Source organism: Cyanistes caeruleus, chromosome 32 (genome assembly GCF_971803275.1).
Source record: "Cyanistes caeruleus chromosome 32, bCyaCae1.hap1.1, whole genome shotgun sequence".
In the NCBI taxonomy this organism is placed as follows: domain Eukaryota; kingdom Metazoa; phylum Chordata; class Aves; order Passeriformes; family Paridae; genus Cyanistes; species Cyanistes caeruleus.
In genome coordinates this window covers 1,660,725-1,682,033 of record NC_141733.1, presented here as the reverse complement: position 1 = coordinate 1,682,033, position 21,309 = coordinate 1,660,725, and the positions used below count along the sequence as shown (strand labels likewise).

The 21,309-nt window shown below is 69.3% G+C and overlaps 4 protein-coding genes across 13 annotated transcripts; all 4 read left to right on the top strand.

Moving 5' to 3' along the window:
* Positions 1–429: 429 nt before the first annotated feature.
* Positions 430–5,758, top strand: LOC147647916 (aquaporin-2-like). 2 transcript variants are annotated; one of them, XM_086870362.1, is made up of 6 exons: positions 430–2,512; positions 2,958–3,257; positions 3,955–4,275; positions 4,346–4,498; positions 4,571–4,651; positions 5,056–5,758. In XM_086870362.1, exons 2-6 carry the CDS (start codon positions 3,243–3,245, stop codon positions 5,254–5,256), a joined length of 771 nt encoding a protein of 256 aa, XP_086726488.1. In that variant the 5' UTR covers positions 430–2,512; positions 2,958–3,242; the 3' UTR covers positions 5,257–5,758. The 2 variants fall into 2 exon arrangements, with proteins under 2 accessions (XP_086726488.1, XP_086726487.1); XM_086870361.1 differs by having other exon boundaries at positions 430–3,257.
* Positions 5,759–6,125: 367 nt separating this feature from the next.
* Positions 6,126–8,081, top strand: MIP (major intrinsic protein of lens fiber). The gene is made up of 4 exons (XM_086870360.1): positions 6,126–6,583; positions 6,967–7,131; positions 7,232–7,312; positions 7,632–8,081. The coding sequence occupies exons 1-4, from the start codon at positions 6,224–6,226 to the stop codon at positions 7,845–7,847; spliced, it is 822 nt and encodes a 273-aa protein (XP_086726486.1). The 5' UTR covers positions 6,126–6,223; the 3' UTR covers positions 7,848–8,081.
* Positions 8,082–8,484: 403 nt separating this feature from the next.
* TIMELESS (timeless circadian regulator) lies at positions 8,485–18,459 on the top strand. Of its 8 annotated transcripts, none has more exons than XM_086870203.1 (30): positions 8,485–8,556; positions 9,185–9,321; positions 9,390–9,543; positions 9,633–9,747; positions 9,822–9,884; positions 10,771–10,872; positions 10,963–11,121; positions 11,194–11,327; positions 11,410–11,497; positions 12,155–12,331; positions 12,406–12,623; positions 13,073–13,176; positions 13,253–13,422; positions 13,499–13,618; positions 13,696–13,847; positions 13,925–14,022; positions 14,105–14,222; positions 14,294–14,495; positions 15,247–15,398; positions 15,469–15,554; positions 15,637–15,760; positions 15,840–15,922; positions 15,995–16,137; positions 16,252–16,423; positions 16,501–16,569; positions 16,640–16,758; positions 16,850–16,988; positions 17,067–17,097; positions 17,790–17,887; positions 18,010–18,459. In XM_086870203.1, exons 2-30 carry the CDS (start codon positions 9,225–9,227, stop codon positions 18,126–18,128), a joined length of 3,606 nt encoding a protein of 1,201 aa, XP_086726329.1. In that variant the 5' UTR covers positions 8,485–8,556; positions 9,185–9,224; the 3' UTR covers positions 18,129–18,459. The 8 variants fall into 8 exon arrangements, with proteins under 8 accessions (XP_086726329.1, XP_086726330.1, XP_086726328.1 ...); XM_086870204.1 differs by having other exon boundaries at positions 8,516–8,556; positions 10,966–11,121; positions 17,064–17,097; XM_086870202.1 differs by having other exon boundaries at positions 8,522–8,541; positions 10,966–11,121; positions 16,850–17,097.
* Positions 18,460–18,607: 148 nt separating this feature from the next.
* On the top strand, positions 18,608–19,630 carry APOF (apolipoprotein F). 2 transcript variants are annotated; one of them, XM_086870355.1, is made up of 2 exons: positions 18,608–18,638; positions 18,723–19,630. In XM_086870355.1, exon 2 carries the CDS (start codon positions 18,743–18,745, stop codon positions 19,610–19,612), a length of 870 nt encoding a protein of 289 aa, XP_086726481.1. In that variant the 5' UTR covers positions 18,608–18,638; positions 18,723–18,742; the 3' UTR covers positions 19,613–19,630. The 2 variants fall into 2 exon arrangements, with proteins under 2 accessions (XP_086726481.1, XP_086726482.1); XM_086870356.1 differs by having other exon boundaries at positions 18,616–18,634.
* The last annotated feature ends 1,679 nt before the right edge of the window (positions 19,631–21,309 follow it).

Here is a 21,309-nt window from a genome sequence, read left to right as displayed (position 1 = left end):
GTGACCCCCCCCGGTGTTTCCCCGTGTCACCCCCCCGGTGCTGCCCCTCGGTGTCACCCCCGGTAGCGCCACGATACCGACGAACCCCCCTGGGGGGTCTCTGGATATTGCCCCCTCCCCCACAAATGAGTCCCCCGGTGAGACACCCCCCCCCCCCTCCCAGACCACCCGGGACACCGGGGGGACACCGGGGGAACACGGCGGGGGGAGATCCCGCACCCATCCTCAGCCGCACCGGCGTCAACCGGGGCGTCGCTCTCACGAATCCCCGGAGGGGCTGCACCCATCGAGCCCCCCCTCCGCTCCGGGGGGTGTCATGGACACCCCCCCCCCAACACCGGAGCGGCCCCTTTAAGTGAAGCCCCGCCCACCGCCGCCATTACCCCCTCGGCCCCGCCTCCCCGCCCGCACCGTGGGCGCGGCCATTTTGGAGGCGCTGGTCACGTGGTGAGACACCACACCCCGCCCGTCGCCATATTGGCGCCTTTCCTCCGTCACGTGACTGGAGCAGGCCCCGCCCCTGCTGAGGCGGGGCTGGGGGCCGCCATATTGGAGTCGGGAAAGGGGGAATTTGGGGGGTACCTGAGGGGTCTGCGGGACAGGATTGGGGGTTTCTAGCGGGGTCTGGGGACCTGCAGGGCAGGATTGAGGGGTGCTGGAGTTCTGTAGAGTAGGATGAGGAGATTCTGGAGGTGCCTGGGAGGTCTCTGAGGCATCCTGGGGACACCTGAGTGTCTGTAGGGCAGGATTGGGGGACCCTGAGGGGGGTCTTTGGGGCAGGTTGTGGCATCTTGGGGGGTTACAGGGCAGGACTGGGGGTGCTGGGGCACCTTGGGGGGGGTCTGTGAGGCAGAAAGGGGCAGCTGGGGGCTCCTGAGGGTCTATGGGCAGGATTGGGGGTGTCATGGGACACCTGGGGGAGCTCTGTGGGGCATCTTGGGGGCACCTGAGATGTGTGGAACAAACTGGGAGTGCTGGGGGGGGCTGTGGGGCAGGATGGGACACCTGGGGGGTCAAAAGGGCAGGATTGGGGGGTTATAGGGCACCTGGGGGGTCTAAAGGGCAGGATTGGGGGGTTATAGGGCACCTGGGGGGTCTAAAGGGCAGGATTGGGGGGTTATAGGGCACCTGGGGGGTCTACAGTACAAGATGAGGGTGTCTTAGGGTCTTGGGGTGACCCGAGGGGTTTGTAGGTTCTGGGGGTCCCCAGAGGGTCTGTGGGGTGACAATCCCAGGAATATTCTGTCAGGGGCAGAACGGGGGGGGGGTCCCAGCCCAGCTGAGCCCACCCTGGCACCAGCTCAGCCGGGGGGGCCAGGACAGGGTTTGGGGGAGCCCCTCCAGTTCTCCCCTTCTCTGCAGGTCCCCTTGTCCTGCTCGGTGTCCCCCTGAATGCCCCCTCCCTGTGCCCCCCCCATGACTGGCCACATGTCCCGCAGTGTCCCCCCCAACACTTGTCACCCCAGTGTCTCCCCCGGGCTGTTCCCCACTGTCCATCTCGAGTGTTCCCCCTCCCCATTGTCCCCCCGCGTGTCCCCCATTGTCCCCCCCGTATTCCCCCTAGAGCCCCCCCCCCAGTGCTGTCCCCCCGGTGTCCCCCCGCGTGTCCCGGCGCTGTCCCAGCTCTTTGTGGCCGCGGATTGTTCTGGCTTTGCCGGGCTCAGCAGCGCCGGGCCCCCCCGTGCTGAGCCAGGGCTTCGCCCGCTGACTCACCCCACGTGCGGGGCCGCTGCTGAGCCGGCAGAGCCTCGGCCCGGGGGGGCACCGGGGCTGGCCCCCCCAGACCCCTCCCGCCACCCCCGCACGGTGGGGTCAGCCCCGAGCTCGTCCCGGGTGTGTGATCACCCTGGGATACCCCTGTCCCTGAATTGTGTCAGGTGTGTCACCCCCTGGGATACCCCTGTCCCTGAATTGTGTCAGGTGTGTCACCCCCCCCGTCCCTGAATTGTGTCAGGTGTGTCACCCCCCCGGGGACAGCCCTGTCCCTGAATTGTGTCAGGTGTGTCACCCCCCGGGGACAGCCCTGTCCCTGAATTGTGTCAGGTGTGTCACCCCCTGTCCCTGAATTGTGTCAGGTGTGTCACCCCCCCGTCCCTGAATTGTGTCAGGTGTGTCACCCCCTGTCCCTGAATTGTGTCAGGTGTGTCACCCCCGGGATACCCCTGTCCCTGAATTGTGTCAGGTGTGTCACCCCCTGTCCCTGAATTGTGTCAGGTGTGTCACCCCCCCGTCCCTGAATTGTGTCAGGTGTGTCACCCCCTGTCCCTGAATTGTGTCAGGTGTGTCACCCCCCCTGTCCCTGAATTGTGTCAGGTGTGTCACCCCCCCGTCCCTGAATTGTGTCAGGTGTGTCACCCCCTGGGGACAGTCCCATTCCCCAGCTCGTCCTGGGTGTGTGACCCTCTCAAGGACCCTGTCCCCACTCTTGTCACGTGTTTGAGACCCCCTTTGCTGCTGCCACCTCCAGGACCCGACACAACAGTGATAGCCTGGACCCTGATTCTTGTCCCAGGTGTGTGACCCATCTTGGTCCCCCTTCCAGGGACAGCGCTGTCCCTGTCACGCTCCACATGTGTCACCCCTCCTGTTGCCCCACCAGGGACCCTGTCCCCACTCTTGTCTCAGGTGTGTGACCCACTCAGCCCCTCCTGGGACCCTGTCCCTATCTCAGGTGTGTCAGTGTCACCGTGTGACCACCTCAGCCCCTCCCGGGGTCCTGTCCCTCTGCTCATCCCAGGTGTGTCAGTGTCACCCTGTCCCCTGTGACCCCCTCAGCCCCTCCCGGGGTCCTGTCCCTCTGCTCATCCCAGGTGTGTCAGTGTCACCCTGTCCCCTGTGACCCCCTCAGCCCCTCCCGGGGTCCTGTCCCTCTGCTCATCCCAGGTGTTTGACCCCCCCAGGGACAGCCCTGTCCCCGCGCTCATCCCAGGTGTGTGACCCCCCCTCATCCCCCCCAGCCTTTCATCCTGGCCTTTCATCTTTGGTTGTCCTGGCAACACCCCAAAGTGTCTCGGGGGTTGCCATGGCACCCAAGGGATGCTCCAAGCCAAGGACCCCCACAGCTCCCTCCCAAAGTCCTTCCCCACCCTCAGCACCTCAGAGGTGCCCAGTGCCAAGGGGGTGGCAGTGCCAGGGGGTGACAGGAGAACGGGAGGGTGACAGGGACAGGAGTGGCAGTGCCAGGGGGCAGGAGGTGCCCCCAGCCTGGTGTGCTCTGCACTCCCCCCTCCCACAGCTGCACCATGGCCATCGGGGAGGTAAGACCCTGCGAGCGGCCCCGACCCCTGTCCCCCCCCCAGAGCCAAAACCCCCCGAGTCCCTCCCTGCCAGGGGGGTGGGGGAGCAGCCCCTAAATCATGGGAACTCCCCAAGCCTGTCACTTCAGTGCCCAGCCTGTAGCCCCCTGCACAGGGGTCTCTGTGTGCCTCTCACTGTGGCCCCTGGCCCTGCCATAGCTGCTGACCCCACCTTTATCCCTGTGACCCCATTGCCAGGACATCCTGTCACCACAGTGCCCAGGCACTGAGGGGTCCCATCCCCAAGGTACCCCGTCTCTGAGGTACCCCATCCCCGTGGTACCTGGGGCATCCCGTTTCCATGGCACCCCATTGCCCCAGTACCCCCCACTGCGGTACCCGGGTGCTGAGGGGTGACATCCCCAAGGTACCCCATCTCTGAGGCACCCCATCCCTGTGGGTACCCAAAAACTGGGGCATTCTGTTGCTGGGGTACCCCATCACCAAGGGACCCCCCCACACGGAGGTACCCAGGTGCTGAGGGGATCCCCTCACGAAAGTACCCCATCACTGGGGCATCCTGTCACCATGGCACCCCAATCTTTGGGCACCTCCCCACAAAATACCCCATCCCCAAGTCCCCCATGTCATCCCCTCCCTGTGCCACCCCCTCCTGGCAGTGCCTGTGGGGTGACCCCCGGCCCCGCTGTCCCCCCAGGAGCTGCGCAGCGGCCGCTTCTGGCGGGGGGTGCTGGCGGAGCTGGCGGCGACCCTCATCTTCGTGGGGATGATCCTGGGGGCTTCGGCAGCCCCGGGGCCACTGGCACCGGCGCTGGCCGGAGGGTTGGTGGCCGGGGGGCTCGTCTGCACCCTCGGGGGGCCCCAGGCCAACCCCGCGCTGACGCTGGCCCTGCTGTGCACCCGCAAGCTGAGCGCCCTGCGTGGGGCCGCGGGGGTCCTGGCTCAGTGCGCGGGGGCCACGCTGGCCTCTGCCGCTGCCCGTGCAGCGCTGCCGGACGACACCGGCCTCGTCACCAGGGTGAGTGTCCCTGTCCCTGTTCCCATCCCTGTCCTCATCCTGTGACACTGGACAGGTGTCCCTCCCGCAGGTGAGCGCGGTGGGGACAGCGGGGACAGCGCTGGCCTGGGAGACCTTCGCCACCTTCCAGCTGGGCCTGGCCGCCTTCGCCGCTGCTGAGCACGCGGCCCCGCAGGCCGGGCTGGCCCTGGGCAGCGCCGTGGCCGCCGGTGCCCTGGCCGCAGTAAGGACCCCCCATGTCCCACCCGCCCAGGGGGTCCCCACCCCACCAGCCCCTGACCCCCATCTCCCACAGGGGCCATTCTCGGGGGGCAGCATGAACCCTGCGCGCTCCCTGGGGCCGGCCATCGTCACCGGCGTCTGGGATGACCACTGGGTGAGTTGGGGGCACCCCCGGACACCCCCAGAGTCCCCAAGTAAGGGAGGGTCCCGCGGCTGCAGGGTGTGACCGCTGGGGTCCCATCCTCACCCCAGGACAGCGATTCCTGGTCTTCCCTTCAGGTCCCCCGGGGACTCAGCTGTGTCCCCAGCTTGGGGCCCTCATGGTGCCACCATCGCAGGACGGTTGTCTCCCCCACTGCCACCTTTGGGACAGACCCCACCTCATCCCCATCCTTGCGATGGGCCCCCTTCCCCAATCCCCCTGCCCCCAACGTGTGACGCCCCCTCCCCACAGCTCCTCATCCCTGGGGCAGGTTCCTCCACTCAGTCCCCATCACTGGGGCGGGGTCCCCTGTCCCCCCCATCCCTGGGACACCCCGGCACTCTGTGCCCCTCCAGGTGTACTGGCTGGGGCCGGTGCTGGGCGCGGTGCTGGCCGGGCTCTCCTACGAGTTCATCCTGGCGCCCGGAGCCTCCCGGGAGAAGCTGGGTGCCTGCCTCGCCTGCCGGGACGTGGCTCTGGTGGAGACCCCCAGCCTGTCCCCCTCCTCAGTGGCCCACGGCCCCCCGGTCCAGCAGCAGGAGCAGGGCACTGCCTGAGCCCCCCCACACTCCTCCCCAGCCCCCCGATCCTCCACACCCTGACACCGGATCCTCGCCGCCGCCAGAACCTTCCGTGGGGCACCCGCAGGATGGGGGGCTCCGTGCCCCCTCCCCTTTTACTGTCCTCTCCCCCTTGGGGGGATTAAAGGTGTGTTGGGGTCTCAGGTGGGTGCGGAGTGATGCTGTGAGGGGACGGGGGGGAGGGTGTCTCGACCACCGCCCTGCGCCCTCGGTGTGCGGCGGCACCGGGGCTGCGGGCGGGCGGGTGCCCCCTCCCCGCGGGCCCCCGGCGAGGGCGGGGGCCGGGACCCCCCGTCAGCCCGTCCCGTGCCGGGGAGCTGAGCGCAGCAAAGCCCTTTGTGGTGGCCTCTGCAGCCCCGGCAGATTCCGGCGGGCGCCAATGGCCGGGCCGAGCCCTAATCCCCCCGGCCGGGGACTCAGCGCCCGCTAAGCCGGGCTGAATAAACCCTCCCGCAGACAACAGCACCGGGGCGGGGGGGACACCCCGCGGCCCCCAGCGGGGCTGGCCCGGGGGGCCCACCCAGGACCCCTCCCGAGGGGTGGGGGCGGCTCCCAGCGGGGCTTGCCCCGAAGCGTCCCCAAAACATTTAGGGGGGGTGGGAGGTGTGTCAGTGCTGACCCCGAGCGAGGGGGTCCCCCAAACCCCCCTGAGGGCACCAATGGGTCACAGCGCCCCCCTCCCCAGGCAACCCCAGGGGTGAGGGCGGCGCAGCTCTTGGGGGGGGGGGTCCCCACTATCGGGGGTGCGGGGCTGCTCGGGGGGCTCGGGGGGCGTTCCTGGCCGCGTGTCCCCTGTCCCGTGTCTGGGGCAGCGAAGCGGTTAACGGGGGGTGGCGGAGGTGGGGTCCCACCCCCGGGGCCGGCCCGGGGGGGCCTTATAAAGGTGGGCACGGGCGGCCCCCGGGGAGGGGAGCGGGGCCGTGGAGGGCAGCGGGGCCAGGCCATGCGGGAGCTGCGCTCGTCCGCCTTCTGGAGGGCCGTCCTGGCCGAGTTCCTGGGCAGCCTCCTCTATGCCCTGCTGGGGCTGGGGGCCTCCCTGCGCTGGGCCCCGGGCCCCCCCAGCGTCGTGGGGGCCGCCCTGGCCTTCGGGCTGGCCCAGACCACCCTGGTGCAGGCGCTGGGCCATGTCAGCGGGGGCCACGTCAACCCGGCCATCACGCTGGCCTTCCTGATGGCCTCGCAGCTCTCCCTGCCCCGTGCCCTGGGCTACCTGCTGGCCCAGGTGCTGGGCATGCTGGCCGGCGCCGGGGTGCTCTATGGGGTGACCCCGGGCCCCGTCCGCGGCACCCTCGGCCTCAGCGCGGTGAGCAGGGGCTCGGGGGGGATCGGGGGGCTGGGGGTGTCTGCAGGGCTGGGGGACCGTGGGGTGGGGGCTGTAATGAGGGTTTGGGGTCTGAGGTACTTTGGGACTGTAATGAGGGTTTGGAAGGATTGGGGGCGTCCAGGGGGTGTTTTGGGATCTGCGGTACCGTGGGGCTCTAATGGGGGTTCCGAGGGGTTTGAGGGGTCTGATGGGGGGGGTCCGGAAGATGTTTTGGGGTTCGGATTGATGTGGGACAGTAATGGGGGCTGGGCATCAGGGAGGAGTTCGGGGATGAGAAGGGTTTTGTGGTACAGTGGGGTTTTGGGGTGTGGAAGGATAACGAGGGGGGGAATGGGGGGATGCTGAGCCCTCTCCCCGCGCAGCTGCACCCCGGCGTGGGCCCGGGCCAGGGCACGGTGGTGGAGCTGCTCCTGACCGCCCAGTTCGTCCTCTGCGTCTTCGCCAGCTTCGACGACCGTCACGACGGGCGCCCGGCCATGGCCGCCGTGCCCGTCGGCTTCTCCCTCGCCCTCGGCCACCTCTTCGGGGTAAGGGCGGCCGCGGGGACCCCGGTGCCGGGACCCCGGGGGCTGGGATGGAGCTGGGGGGCAGCTGTGCAGCCCCCCACCGCCCCATCCCCCCGAATAGATCCACTACACGGGCGCCAGCATGAACCCCGCTCGCTCCTTCGCCCCTGCCGTCATCACCCGCAACTTCGCCAACCACTGGGTAAGTGGGGGGGGACGGGGACCCCCAAACCCGCCCCGGGCCCCCCCAGTCCCTCCCCGCTTGTCCCTGTCCTGCCCCAGCCGCTGCGTCCGGTGTCACCACGGTGACAGCAGCACCCCGGGGCGCTGAGTACCCCCCGGTGTCCCGGGCGGAAAGAAGCGGCCGCCCCCCACTCACCGGGAGACGGATCCTGCCCCCCCCGATATCCCAGGGAGGGGCACACGCGACGCCGCTCACCGGGAGCGGGGAGGGTGCCGTGCCCCGTGGGGCGGGGGGCCGGGGGTCCCCCGGTGCCGGTGCCCACGCCGCCCCCCCGCAGGTGTACTGGGCGGGCCCGCTGCTGGGCGCGGCGCTGGGCGCGGTGCTGTACGAGTTCGCGCTGTGCCCGCGGCCGCGCAGCCTGGCCGAGCGCCTGGCCGCCCTCAAGGGAGAGCCGCCCGCCCCCACCGCCGTCACCGCCGCCGCCGCCGCCGCCGCCGAGCCGCCGCCCGAGCCGCCGGCAGAGCCGCTGGAGCTGAAGACGCAGGGGCTGTAACGGGGCCCGTCCCGGGGCGCGGCCCCGCGCCCGCCGCTGCTTTGCTGTGACGGGGCCGCCGCGGTGCGTGTGGTGCGTGTGTGTGCGGCGCGGCGCGGCGGGCGGCGGCGGGGCCCCGCTGCCGGGAACCGGCCACCGGGCTGCCCGGGGCCGCCCGTACCGGGCCGGGGCCGCCCCGCCCCGCCGCGGCGGGACTTCTGTGTTCGGTGAATTAAACCTGCTCTTTTATTTTGGTAACCGCTCGCGGCCGTGCCCGGCGCCGGGAAGCGGGAGGGACCGAGGTGGAGGGGGGGGGGACACCGGAGCCCCCCCGGCGGCCACGCGCGTGTGGCGGGAGGTGCCGCCCGTTCCCGCGCCCGGCCTAGGCCCCGCCCAGCCGGCATCGTTCTTAAAAGGGCAACGCCTCCACCGCGTCCCTTCCTCGCAATGGCCCCCTCCAGTCTTCCACCCGTCAGCGCCGCGGGGCGGGGGGCGAGGGCAGGGGGATCAGGGGGATTCGGGGCGCACCGAGCCGCCCGACGGCAGGGGGGTGTGTGGAGGGAGGGGAGGGGTACCTGCGGGACTACCGGGCAGCTCGGTGGGAGTTGCCGCTTGAAGGGTGCGGGGGGGCGGGGTCTCGGCCCGCGGGAACTGGGGCGGTTGTGTAACGCCGCCCCCGCGCCGGGACCGGGAGCGCGGCCGGGACGGGGCGGCGGTGAGCGGGACGGGGGTCCGGGGGTCCGGGATCGGGGGGAAGGGGGGGGTCGGGGGTGGGGAGTGTCCCGGGACCGGCGGGGACTGGGGGTGATCCGGGGTTACCGAAACCAGGGGGTGATTCGGGACCGGAACGGGGGGGTTGATACGGGATCGGGGAAACCGGGACCTCCGGGTGCTGCGGGCTTTGGAGGATGTTCCGGGATCCGGGAAACCGGGGAGTGCTCCGGGATCAGGGTGGGATTCGGGGCAGGGATCCGGGATCGGGGGGGTGCTGAGATCGGGTAGTGGGGGGTGGGGAACGCTCCGGGATCGGGAAGGCAGCGGGACCGACCGGGATCGAGGTGCGCTCCGTGACTGGGGGGAACCGAAACCGGGGGCTGGTATGGTACCGGCGGGGCTCTGGGGTGCGCCGGTGCTGGGGAGGACCGGGAGCGGGAGGTGCGCTGGAATCGAGGTGATACCGGGGGATGGAGGTTCCCGTGGGGCCCGGTACCGAGGGGAACCAGGCATGGGATGTTCGCCGGTGTTGGGGAAACTGGAACTGGAGGATGTACCGGGACCGGCAGGTGGGGCTGTACCGGGGGAGCCCAGAACGGGTGGGAGAACCTCGGGGGGCAGCCGGGGCTGACAGTGGCCCGCAGGTGGCCCCCGGTGCTGGTCCCGTGCGCAGCCCCGCGCTGCATGGACTGGTACATGATGAACTGCGAGCTCCTGGCTACCTGCAGCGCCCTGGGCTACCTGGAGGGCGATGTGTATCACCGGGAGCCCGACTGCCTGGGTAGGTGGGCACCGGGAGGGGGGTGGTGGGGCCGGGGACGGCGGGGAATGACGGCCCCGTGTCCCCAGAGAGCGTCAAGGACCTGATCCGGTACCTGCGCCATGAGGACGAGACCCGGGACGTGCGGCAGCAGCTGGGGGCAGCCCAAATCCTGCAGAACGATCTCCTGCCCATCATGGTGCAGTACCCCCAGGACAAAGTGCTCTTCGACGCCGTCATCAGGTATCGGGGGGCGGGTTCATGGCCAGGGGTGGCCCTGTGGGGGCTCCTTGCTGGGCAGGGGTCCTTCACCCCCCTCCACCTCCTCACAGGTTGATGGTGAACCTGACACAGCCGGCCCTGCTGTGCTTTGGGAAGGTGCCAGCAGATGCCACCTCCCGGCACCACTTTCTCCAGGTGCTGTCCTACCTGCAGGCCTACAAGGAGGTGAGTCTGCCCGGGGACGTGCCATGGGCAGGGGGCTCTGCCCACGTTCCCCTGCTCACGTGGGGTCTCTGCAGGCTTTCGCCAGCGAGAAGGTGTTTGTGGTGCTCAGTGAGAAGCTCTACAGCCTCCTGCAGCTGGTGAGTGCCCTGTGCTCAGAGGGCTGCGGGTGGTGTCCCTGCTGGGGGTCCCCAGGGGGCTGCAGGGTCTGTCCCAGGTGGGGGTTCCTGTGGGGGCTGCAGGGTCTGTCCCTGCTGGGGGTCCCCAGGGGGCTGCAGGGTCTGTCCCGGGTGGGGGTTCCTGTGGGGGCTGCAGGGTCTGTCCCGGGTGGGGGTTCCTGTGGGGGCTGCAGGGTCTGTCCCTGCTGGGGGTCCCCAGGGGGCTGCAGGGTCTGTCCCGGGTGGGGGTTCCTGTGGGGGCTGCAGGGTCTGTCCCGGGTGGGGGTTCCTGTGGGGGCTGCAGGGTCTGTCCTGGGTGGGGGTTCCTGTGGGGGCTGCAGGGTCTGTCCCGGGTGGGGGTTCCTGTGGGGGCTGCAGGGTCTTTCCTTGCTTGGAATCCCCGAGGGGCTCCAGGGCCCATCCCTGCTACAGGTCCCTGGGGGCTGTGGGGTCTGTCCTTGTCAGGGGTCCCTGGGGGCTGTGGGGTCTGTCCTTGTCAGGGGTCCCTGGGGGCTGTGGGGTCTGTCCTTGTCAGCGGTCCTTGGGGGCCGTGGGGTCTGTCCTTGTCAGGGGTCTCTCAGGGGCTGTGGGGTCTGTCCTTGTCAGGGGTCTCTCAGGGGCTGTGGGGTCTGTCCTTGTCAGCGGTCCTTGGGGGCCGTGGGGTCTGTCCCTGTCAGGGGTCCCTGGGGGCTGTGGGGTCTGTCTTTGTCAGGGATCCCCAGGAGGCTGCAGGGTCTGTCTTTGCCAGGGGTCCTTGGTGGGCTGTGGAGTTTGTTTCTGCTGGGGGTCCCTCAGGGGCTTGCGGGGTCCTTCCTTGCCCAGGACCCCCAGGGGGCTGTGGGGGGTCCTGACAGCTGTGTCCCCCCAGGACTGGGAGCAGCGGCAGGAGGAGGACACGCTGCTGATCGAGAGGATCCTGCTGCTGGTGCGCAACGTGCTGCACGTGCCCCCGGACCCCACGGAGGAGCAGGTACCGGGACAGGGCCCTTCCCTGGCTCCCTGACAGCTCTGGGGTCACAGAGGCTCCACGGGGACCCCGACACCCCACCACCATCCCCAGCAGGGCGTGGACGGCGACGCCAGCGTGCACGACCGGGTGCTGTGGGCGCTGCACATCAGCGGCATGGACGACCTGCTCAAATTCCTGGCCAGCGCCCAGGTGGAGCAGCAATGGGGCCTGCACGTCCTGGAGATCATCTCCCTCATGTTCCGTGACCAGGTGAGCTGGGGCAGGGGCGGCAGGGTAGGGACCCCCCCGGAGCCCCCACGGTGCTGACGGAGCTGCTGGCAGAGCCCGGAGGAGCTGGCGGCGCTGGGACAGGGGACGGCAGGTGCCGAGCACGGGGAGGACACGCGGGAGCTGGAGGCCCTGCGGCAGCGGGAGCTGGCGGAGAAGAAAGCCCGGGCACTGCAGCGCCCGTCCAGGTGAGGAGGGGGGGCACCCCCATGGCAGGGATGAGACCCCCATGGTGGGGACAGCATCACTCAGCCCCTGTCCCCTGCCCAGGCACTCCCGCTTCGGTGGCTCCTACGTCCTGCAGGGCCTCAAGTCCATCGGGGACCGGGATGTGGTGTTCCACAAAGGGCTGCACAATGTGAGAGCGGGGCGGTGGCGAGGGCACAGGGCTGGGGACGGGGCAGGGGACACGGGGACAGGGATGTGGCACGTGGTGCTGGGGGTGTGGCGCGGGATGGAGGGCAAGGACGTGGTGGGAGGTGCAGGAGTGTGGCGTGGGGCACGGGGTCAAGGATGTGGCACTGGGATGTGCAGGGGGGTGGGGGGCACAGGTGTGGGGATGTGGTGAGGGTCACAACCAGGGAGGTGGCAGTGGGCACAGGGACAAGGACACAGTGCGGGGTGCAGGGTCAGGGATGTGACAGCGGTCGTTGGGATGGGAATGTGAGTGAGGGACACAGGGCAGGAACATCAGTGGGACACAGGACTGGAGATGGGGTGTGGAGCACAGAGACAAGGAATGCGGTGGGGTTACAGGAACAGGGATGTGGACAGGGACATGGTGGGTGGCACAGAGCCAGGGAGGCAGCTGGGGACACTGGGATGGGACATGGCTGGGGATGCTGGGGTGGGACATGGCAGGGGGCACTGGGATGGGACATGGCTGGGGGCACTGGGCTGGGACATGGCTGGGGGCACTGGGGTGGGACATGGCTGGGGACAGTGGGCTGGGACATGTCTGAAGGGCACCAGGACAATGCCACAGGGATAAATCCGGGCACTCCATCCCCTGCAGCTGAAGAGCTACACCCACGACCTGGGCAAGGAGCCGCAGCGGGTGCCCCGGCGCCGCCAGGCCGCCCCCGAGCCCGAGCCCTCCCGCCGCTCCGCCCGCAACGTCCGGCTCTTCCTGCGCCGCTTCTGCCAGGACTTCCTGCAGGACTGCTACAACCGCCTGATGCTGCTGGTCAAGGTGAGGGGCTGGGAGGGCTGGGATCCCCTCTCCAGGCTGTGGGACCCCCACTGAGACCTTGTGGTCGCCCCCAGGACCAGCTGGTGCGGGAGAAGGCTCAACAGCACGATGAGACCTATTACCTGTGGGCCACTGCCTTCTTCATGGCCTTCAACCGGCTCCACGGCTTCCGCCCCGAGCTGGTGTCCGAGACCGTGGGGGTCCGAGCCTTCCACTTCATCGAGCAGAACCTCACCACCTATTATGAGATGGCACTGATGGACAAGAAGGAGGCAACAACCTGGGCCCGCAGGTGAGCACCTGGGACCCTCTAGGGCAGCTGGGACACCCCTTGGTGTCTGGGGCTCCCAGGACCTGGGATTCAACTTGGGTATCTGAGACTGCCTGTGGTGTCTGGGACCTTCTGGGACCCCCACAGTAGCTGGGATACCCCCTTGGACACCTGCGAGACCCCAGGGCACCTGGGACACCCCTTGGTATCTAGGACCCTCAACTACTTGGGATCCCCTGGACACTTGGGACACCCTGTGGTGCCTGGGACCACCCCCCAGTCACCTGGGACCTCCCTGGTGCCTGGAACACCCTGGGAACCCAGGAGCCCCTGGGCACCTGGGACCCCCTTTTGGGACTTTTGGAGTGCCTGGGACCCCAACAATGCCTGGGACCCCCAAAGTACCTGGGTTCCCCATGGCACCTGTGACCCCCATGGGCACCTCTGACCGCCCCCACTGCCATCCCCAGGATGCACTTGGCCCTGAAGGCGTACCAGGAGCTGCTGCGGACGGTGCAGGAGATGGACCGGTCCCCGGAGCAGGCGGTGCGGGACAGCAGCCACATCATCAAGAGTGAGTCCCTCTGTCCCTCTGCCCGTCCCCGGGGTGTCCCTGACCCGCCCCTTCCCACTGCCACCTTCCTCCCCAGGCAACATCTTCTACCTGATGGAGTACCGGGAGCTCTTCCTCACGCTCTTCCGCAAGTTCGACGAGACCAAGCAGCCGCGCAGCTTCCTGCGGGACCTGGTGGAGACGGCCCACCTCTTCCTCCGCATGCTGGAGCGCTTCTGCCGCGGCCGTGCCAACCTGGTGGTGCAGGTGGGATGCGGCTGCCCCTCTTCGGGGGTCCCTGGGGGTCAGGCAGCCCCTCCTGACCCCGTCCTCGCCCCCCCAGAACAAACGCGTGCGGAGGAAGAAGAAGCCTCGCGCTCCCACGGCCCCCGCCCCGCCGAGCGCCGCCGAGCTGGAGCAGCTGTGGGAAGGATTGGCCCCGCGGCTCCAGGCCTGCCTGCAGGTACCAGGGAAGGGTCCTGCCCCACGGGGGGCTCTGGGGGTGTTGGCGGGGCAGGGGCTGAGCCTGCTCTGCCCCAGGGCGAGGTGTCCCTCCCCGAGGACGTGGTGCCCTTCGACGCCGCCTCGGAGACGCCGGTGGAGGAGCAGCGCGCGGAGGCTCTGCTGCGCATCCAGGAGTGCCTGCGGGATTCCCGCGTGCCCCAGGCGCTGCAGCTGCTCCGCTCAGCCAGGTACCGGCACCGCGACGCCCGTCCCGTGCCCAGCGGGGCATGGGGACGCGGTGCCAGCCTGTCCCCGCTGTCCCCAGGGAGGTTTGGCCCGAAGGGGACGTGTTCGGAGCCGCGGACGCGGGGCCGCCCGAGGAGACCCGGCTGCTGCGGGAGATCCTCGTCGCTCCCCTGCCCGGTGAGTCCCCGTCTGTGACACCGGGAAGCGGCAAAACTTCGGGCAAAAAAAACCTGCAGACCCTCAGCTCATCCCACCGCAGGGCACGCGCCCGCCGAGCCCGAGGAGCCGGAGGAAGAGGAGGAAGAGGAGGAAGAAGAGGAGGAGCAGATCATGCAGGTGTCGGAGAAGGAATTCAACTTCCTCGACTACCTGAAGCGGTGAGCAGGGTCTGGGGAGGGCCGGGGGGGTCCCGCTGCGGGGCGGCCGCGCTGACGGGGCCGTGGGGCAGGTTCGCCTGTGCCCCCGTGGTGCGGGCGCTGGTGCTGCTGCTCCGAGGGTACGCACGGAACAGCCCCCGCACCAACCACTGCGCCGCGCGCCTGCTGCACCGCCTGGCCCGCGACCTGCGCATGGAGCCCCTGCTCTTCCAGCTCTCCCTCTTCGCCCTCTTCCACCGCCTGCTCAGCGACCCCGCGGCCGCCGCGCACCAGGTCAGACCCTGAGCCCCCCCGGGAGGGCTCTGTCCCTGCAGCCCCCAGCCCCGCTCTGTCCCTGCAGCCCCCAGCCCCAGTCAGTTCCCTGCAGCCCCCAGCCCCGCTCTGTCCCTGCAGCCCCCAGCCCCGCTCTGTCCCTGCAGCCCCCAGCCCCGCTCTGTCCCTGCTGCCCCCAGCCCTGCTCTGTCCCTGCAGCCCCCAGCCCCGCTCTGTCCCTGCAGCCCCCAGCCCTGCTCTGTCCCTGCAGCCCCCAGCCCCAGTCAGTCCCCAACATTTCCCACCCCTGCTCTGTCCCCAACATCTCCCAACCTCCTTCTGTCCCAAACATTTTCCAGCCCTGCTCTGTCCCTGCATCTCCCAGCCCCAGTCAGTTCCCTGCAGCCCCCATCCCCAGTCAGTCCCCAGCATCTCGCAACCTCGTTCTGTCCCAAACATTTCCCACCCCAGCTCTGTCTTTGCAGCCCCCAGCCCTGCTCTGTCCCCTGCAGCCCCCAGCCCCACTCTGTCCCTGCAGCCCCCAGCCCCACTCTCCATCCCTGCTATCCTCCAGCCCTGCTCAGTGTCTCATGTCCCCCACCCCTACTCTCTGTGCCCACATCCCCCAGCCCCTCTGTTCATCCCTGGTGTCCCCCAGCCCTGCTCTGTATTCCGAATTTCTGTCACCCCCACTCTCTGTCCCTGGTGTCCCCCAACCCCTCTCTCTGTCCCTGGTGTCCCCCAACCCCTCTCTACCTCCTGCTGTCCCCAGGAGTTGGTGGCCTTGGCCAAGTTCATCCTGGGCAAGTTCTTTGCGCTGGCAGCCACCAACAAAAAGGCTTTTGTGGAGCTGCTCTTCTGGAAGAGCCCGACTGTCGTCTGTGAGATGACCAAGGGCTACAGCTCCCTGCAGGAGGGAGAAGGGTGAGTGGGCCTGGGGAGGGGGCTGCCACCCCCTCTCCCCTCCCCTCACCTCCCTTTTGCCCCTCCCCAGCCCTACCCGGAGCCGGGTTCCCCCCTGGACGCCCCAGGAGGAGCAGGAGCTGCGGGAGCTGTACTGGAAGTACAAGGAGGTGGAAGGTACTGGGGGGGTCTCTGGGGTCTCAGTGGGACCCCCGGGGGGTGGCAGGGGCTCTGTCCCTGCAGCCTCCCTGTCCCACAGGTGGGGACATCATCGCTGCCATCCTGGCCCATCTCCCGACGGCCGGGCGGACGCGGAGGCAGGTGGTGAAGCAGCTGGTGCGGATGGGGCTGGCCAGCAGTGCCAAGGACTTCCCACGGGAGAGGTGGGGCTGGGACCCCCGGGGACAGAGCAGGGACCCCCGGGGACAGGACAGGGACCCACGGCTGTTTCCCACCCCCCAGGAAGGGCACCCACATCGTGCTGTGGACGCAGGAGCAGGAGGAGGAGCTGACGCGGCTCTTCGAGGAGTTCCAGGGCTCGGACGGTGAGCTGGACACGGGGGGCAGAACCCTAAAAGCCGCCTGTAGCCCCCCACCCTGACCCCCCCTCCCCACAGATGTCCTGGGGAACATCATGAAGCACCTGACGGCGCGGCGCTCGCGGGCTCGGGTGGTGGAGAAGCTGCTGGGGCTGGGGCTGGTGGCCGAACGCAAGGAGCTGTACAAGAAACGCCGGAGGAAGAGCCACGGCCCCGGGCAGGTACGGGGGGCTGGAGGGTCCTGGGGAGGGTCCTGGGGGTGCTGTCCCACCCTGGGGGCACCCAAACACGGCCTGTCCCCATCCTGGGCACCCAAACACTGCTGGTTCCCACAGGCTGCCACAGGTGTCCCGGCCATGCCAGCTCAAGACAGCTCAGGAGAGGATGACAGCGAGGAGGAGGAGGAAGAGGAGGATGAGGATGAAGCAGAGGGAGACCCTATGGAGGAGCACTGGGTGCCCGAGGAAGGGGCTGGGCAGGACCTGGCGCAGCGCCTGCAGCAGGAAGGTGGGCGAGGGGCTCCGACCCCCCCAGCTGGGCTGGGCTGCGGGGCCGGACCCTGTGTCACCTTCTGCTGTCCCCAGGGCTGGCCGGGCCCCTGCGGTGGCTGGAGAACTGTCTGCGGAGGGTGGCGGGGGACCGCGAGGAGGACGGTGAGTGGGGTGGGGGTCATGGGGGGGGGGCTGTGGGGTCGGGGTCCCTCTGACAGCGCTCCCGGTCCAGGTGTGTCCCACCCGGTGCCGCTGGTGCCGCTGACGGAGGAGAACGAGGATGCCATGGAGGACCGGCGCTTCCGGAGCCTCCTGCGGCAGCTGGGGCTGCGGCCCCCTGCCAGCGAGCAGGTGAGGTCCCTGTCCCCATCCCTGTCCCCATCCCTGTCCCCGTCCCCTTGCTCCCAGCACAGCCCTGCAATGTCCCCCCCTCTCTGCCCAGGAATCCTTCTGGCGCATCCCGGCCGCCCTCACCCCGCAGCAGCTCCGGCGTGCGGCCGCCTCCATCGCCCACCGTGGCCCCTCAGGAGCCCCCCAGGACCTGCCAGAGCCACCCAAGTGCCCCCAGGACCCGGCTCCAGGTGAGGGGTGGGGCTGGGGGTGTGGGACCCCCAGGTGTGGGGCTGGCTCTGAGCCCCCCTCTTTGTGCCCCTCAGGAGAGCCGGCAGGGCTGGGATCGGACTCGGAGAGGTGAGACCGGGGTCCCCTTCTCAGCTTGGGGGTCCTCTCTCCCTGGATTGGGGGTTCCTTTCTCCCTGGTTTGGGGGGTTCCTCTCTCCCTGGTTTGGGGGATCCTCTCTCCCTGGTTTGGGGGGTCTTCTCCCTGGTTTGGGGGGTCCTCTCTCCCTGGTTTGGGGGGTCTTCTCCCTGGTTTGGGGGGTCCTCTCTCCCTGGTTTGGGGGGTCTTCTCCCTGGTTTGGGGGATCCTCTCTCCCTGGTTTGGGGGGGTCCTCTCTCCCTGGTTTGGGGGGGTCCTCTCTCCCTGGTTTGGGGGGGGTCTTCTCTCCCTGGTTTGGGGGGGGTCTTCTCTCCCTGGTTTGGGGGGTCCTCTCTCCCTGGTTTGGGGGTTCCTCTCTCCCTGGTTTGGGGGGGGTCCTCTCTCCCTGGTTTGGGGGTCCTCTCTCCCTGGTTTGGGGGTTCCTCTCTCCCTGGTTTGGGGGGGGTCTTCTCCCTGGTTTGGGGGGGGTCCTCTCTCCCTGGTTTGGGGGTTCCTCTCTCCCTGGTTTGGGGGTTCCTCTCTCCCTGGTTTGGGGGGTCCTCTCTCCCTGGTTTGGGGGGTCCTCTCTCCCTGGTTTGGGGGGGGTCTTATCCCTGGTTTGGGGGAGGGGATGCAGCCCCCTGGGTTCTCCCCCTGTGGAGCTGAGCTGTGCCAACCCCTGCAGCGAGGAGCCCGTCCCCGTCCCCAGCCCAGTGCAGCCACGCACCAAGAGGCGCCGGGAGCTCACCAGCGAGGATGAGGATGAGGACGGTGGGAGCTCAGGTGGGTTCAGCCCCTCTGTTCACTCCTGGGTGTCACCAGGGGCATGGCTGAGCCAGGGTTGTCCTGTCCCTGTCCCCTCTGCCACATCCCTGGGGGGCTCAGCCCTCTCCCTCCATCCCCAGGCACCGAACCGGCCCCTGCGGCTCCCTGCTCCGAGGAGGATGAGGAGGATGAAGGTCCACAGCCCCAGGGGAGGCGGAAGCGCATCCGCTGCCTGGATGAGGAAGAGGAGGACGACTGAGTGGCTCCCCATACCACGCCTGTGCCCAGGCCCTGTGCTGTTTCCTGGGCTTTTTGCAGATTTTATTGGATTTCTGCAGGTTTTCTGCAGGTTTTCTGGTGTTTCTACAGGTTTTCTGGGGTTTCTGCAGATTTTCTTCTGCAGGTTTTGATGCTGCTTTTAAAGGCTGCACAAGCAACCAGTTTCTTCGCCTTCCCCCACCTTCCCCTGGTGTCACCATCTCCGTTTTACCCCAAATTCCCTCTTTTTCTTCAGCTCTTGGGGGTTTTTTTTCCTAAAACTTTTTACGTCTGGACAGGGCCTAAATAAATAAAGGTGACTTTTGGCCTTCTTGGGTGTGTGGGGTCTGCAGGGAGGCTGGGGGCTCGAGCTGCCCTGGCCTCAGGGAGTGTCCGGTCCCCGTCCCTGTGCCGGACATGTCGCAATTCCCTGATAACGAGGGCTATAAAGGAGTCACGGGGCCGGCTGCGGCCGCAGTGGCCGGACAGGGCGGGTGCCAGCAGCGAGTGGGTGAGCCGGGGCCCAGGGGGGTCACGGGGGGCTGCAGCCACGGGGGTCTGACGGGGCTCTGCCCTTCTTCTCCCACCTCCACAGACCCTCCCAGAGCCGCCACCATGCCCCGGGTTCTGCTCTTCCTCCCGCTCCTCATCCTCGGCCGTGCCATGGCTGCGTCCGTCGTCCCCCCTGTGCCGGCTGCCGGTGACCGGGCGCTGCTGGCCGAGCTGCTGGGGCTGGCAGAGCCCACCCCACCGCCGGCACTGCGGGTGCCGTGCCGGACCCTTCTCCCCGAGGCCCTGCCCGGCTTCTCCGGGCTGCCGCCGCTGCCCCGCGGGCTGGCCCGTGCTGCCATGGTCCTGGCGCTGCGCGGGGCCGGCTGTGCCCCGCAGGCCGAGGCCGAAGCGCTGGAGCTGCTGCGGGAGCTGGGCGCCCCCAGGGCCGCGGCGCTGCTGCGGGGGCTGGCGCGGCTCCCGGGCGCTCCGGCCCCCCGCCCGCTGGCCCTGCTGCTCCTCCGCCTGGCACGGCCGGGGGGCTCCGCCTGCGCGGATCCCGCCCTGCTCCGCACCCCCGCGCCCGGAGAGGGCGGCCGGGCGATGCCGGGGCTCCGGCCGTGCCGCGGTGCCGTGCGGCGCCGGAGGGAGGATGAGGATGCCTGCAGCCCGGCGGGGGAGCGGGAAGCGCACCGGGTGCTGGACTGGGTGCCGGGAGTCAGCATCTTCTACAACCTGGGCACCAGCGTCTACTTCGCCTTCCAGGGCTGCGAGGCCACGGCGTCCACGCGGGCGCTGGAGGCCGCCGAGGACCTGGGCTACGCCGGGCTGGCCGCGCTCACCGGGGGCCTGGGGGGCCCGGTGGCCATGGGGGTGCAGCTGGGGCTGCAGCCGGGGCTCAAGGCCGGCGTGCGGGCGCTCGTCGGGTACTTCACCTCGGCCGGGGAGCCCTCCCCGGTGCCCACCGCCCACAGCGGGCCCGTGGTCATCGTCTGAATAAAGGCCACGTGTGGTAGCCGGCGCCGGGTCCCTGTTTGGGGCGGCTGGGGACGGATCGATGCGGGGTCACCCCGTCCTGGGGCACTCGGACCTTGGCCACGTGGTGGCCCGAGCCACGTGGTGGCAGCTGGGCTGGGCCTGTCCCCATGGCGTGTCCCTGTCCCTAAAGCCCCAGCCCTGGCCCCACAGCCAGTCCATCCCAGTGGCCACACTGCCTTGTCCCTGTCCCCATGGCTCTGGGTCACCCTCCCCGTGGGGCTGGCCCTGTCCCCATCCCTGCAGCTTCTCCCTATCTCCCTGACCCTGTAGCCCTGTCCCCACAGCTCTGCCCCTGTCCCCACAGCTCTGCCCCTGTCCCCATAGCTCTGCCCCTGTCCCCATAGCTCTGTTGTCCCTGTCCCCACGGCTGTCCCCACCCCCTGGCTCTGTCCCCACGACCTGTCGCTGTCTCCCTGGCTTTATCCCCCTGGCCCAGTGGCTCTCTCCCTGTCCTTACGGCCAGCCCTTGTCCCCACGGTCCGTCCCGGTCCCTCCGGCTCTGTCCCGGTCCCCCCCGCCCATCCCGGGCCGCCGCCGTTCCCTCCCCCGGCCCCCGCTGACCCCGCCCCACGACCACGCCCTCTCAATTAGCCCCGCCCACAATGTACCGCCCCCCCGTGTGACGTCAACTTGGGGAAATGAACCATCCCGCGGCTCGCCGCTGCCCGCGGGGGCGTGGCCTCGGCGTTAGCATACACCAATCACCAAGCAGAGCTGGGAAGGGGGCGTGGCATCTGCCCGCAGCTCCGCCAATCACCGCAGAGGGCGGAGGAGGGGGCGTGGCCATCCCGCCTTCCTGCTCCGGTAGCGGCGGAGGTGGGTCCGGGGCCCCGGGGGGGGACCGGGGGTTCCGGGGGCGACATGGGCGGTTCTGGAGCATGGGGCGCCCCGGAGAAGGGAGGCACAGGCAGAAAATCCCGGCTGGGGCACACAAAGCGTCCCTTGGAGGGCTGTCCCGCCGGGGCGGGGGATGTTTAGGGGCGCCCATCCCTGCGGGAAGGACACTGGGGGTGCCCGGGCTTGCCCGAGGGGTTCAATGGGGGTCCGGTCTCGGGGGGCCTCTGAGGAGGGGCCTGGGGTGCTGTATAAGGGCTGCCGGGGACCCTCGTGGCGGGCGTTATGTGTGTGTGCCCCCCGCCCCGGGTGGGGAACCCACCTCGGCTCACCCCCTGCTCCCACCGCAGGACGCGGCTGCCGGCCCGCGGCCACCCCAGCGGGAGCGAGGGGACCCCCGGGAGCTGCCGGGGCTGAACCAGAACAGAGGAATTCCCGAGACCACCCAGAACCGAGCACGAGCAGAGGAACCCCCAAGACCACCCAGAACCCCGCAGGAGAACCTTTAGGACCACTCAGAACCGAGCAGGAGCAGGGAGATCCCCGGGATCACCCAGAACCGAGCAGGAGCAGTGGGACCCCCGGGATCACCCAGAACCGGGCAGGAGCAGTGGGACCCCCGGGATCACCCAGAACCGGGCAGGAGAACCCCCGAGACCACACAGAACAGAGCAGGAGAATCCCCGGGACCACCCAGAACCGAGCAGGAGCAGAGGGACCCCCAAGACCACCCAGAACTCAGCAGGAGAACCTTTAGGACCACCCAGGACCGAACCAGAGCAGAGGGACCCCCGAGACCACCTAGGACCGAGCAGGAGAAC

Bases quoted from the DNA above. Each gene is read 5' to 3' on its own strand.
- LOC147647916 (XM_086870362.1), top strand. The intron at 4,276-4,345 runs GTGAGTGTCCCT...TCCCTCCCGCAG, and splicing joins ACACCGGCCTCGTCACCAGG to GTGAGCGCGGTGGGGACAGC. The intron at 4,652-5,055 runs GTGAGTTGGGGG...GTGCCCCTCCAG, and splicing joins GCGTCTGGGATGACCACTGG to GTGTACTGGCTGGGGCCGGT.
- MIP (XM_086870360.1), top strand. From the start codon at position 6,224: ATGCGGGAGCTGCGCTCGTCCGCCTTCTGGAGGGCCGTCCTGGCCGAG. The intron at 6,584-6,966 runs GTGAGCAGGGGC...CTCCCCGCGCAG, and splicing joins GCACCCTCGGCCTCAGCGCG to CTGCACCCCGGCGTGGGCCC. The intron at 7,132-7,231 runs GTAAGGGCGGCC...CCCCCCGAATAG, and splicing joins CCCTCGGCCACCTCTTCGGG to ATCCACTACACGGGCGCCAG.
- TIMELESS (XM_086870197.1), top strand. From the start codon at position 9,057: ATGTTCGCCGGTGTTGGGGAAACTGGAACTGGAGGATGTACCGGGACC. The intron at 9,748-9,821 runs GTGAGTCTGCCC...GGGTCTCTGCAG, and splicing joins ACCTGCAGGCCTACAAGGAG to GCTTTCGCCAGCGAGAAGGT. The intron at 16,570-16,639 runs GTGAGTGGGGTG...CTCCCGGTCCAG, and splicing joins GGGGGACCGCGAGGAGGACG to GTGTGTCCCACCCGGTGCCG.
- APOF (XM_086870355.1), top strand. From the start codon at position 18,743: ATGCCCCGGGTTCTGCTCTTCCTCCCGCTCCTCATCCTCGGCCGTGCC.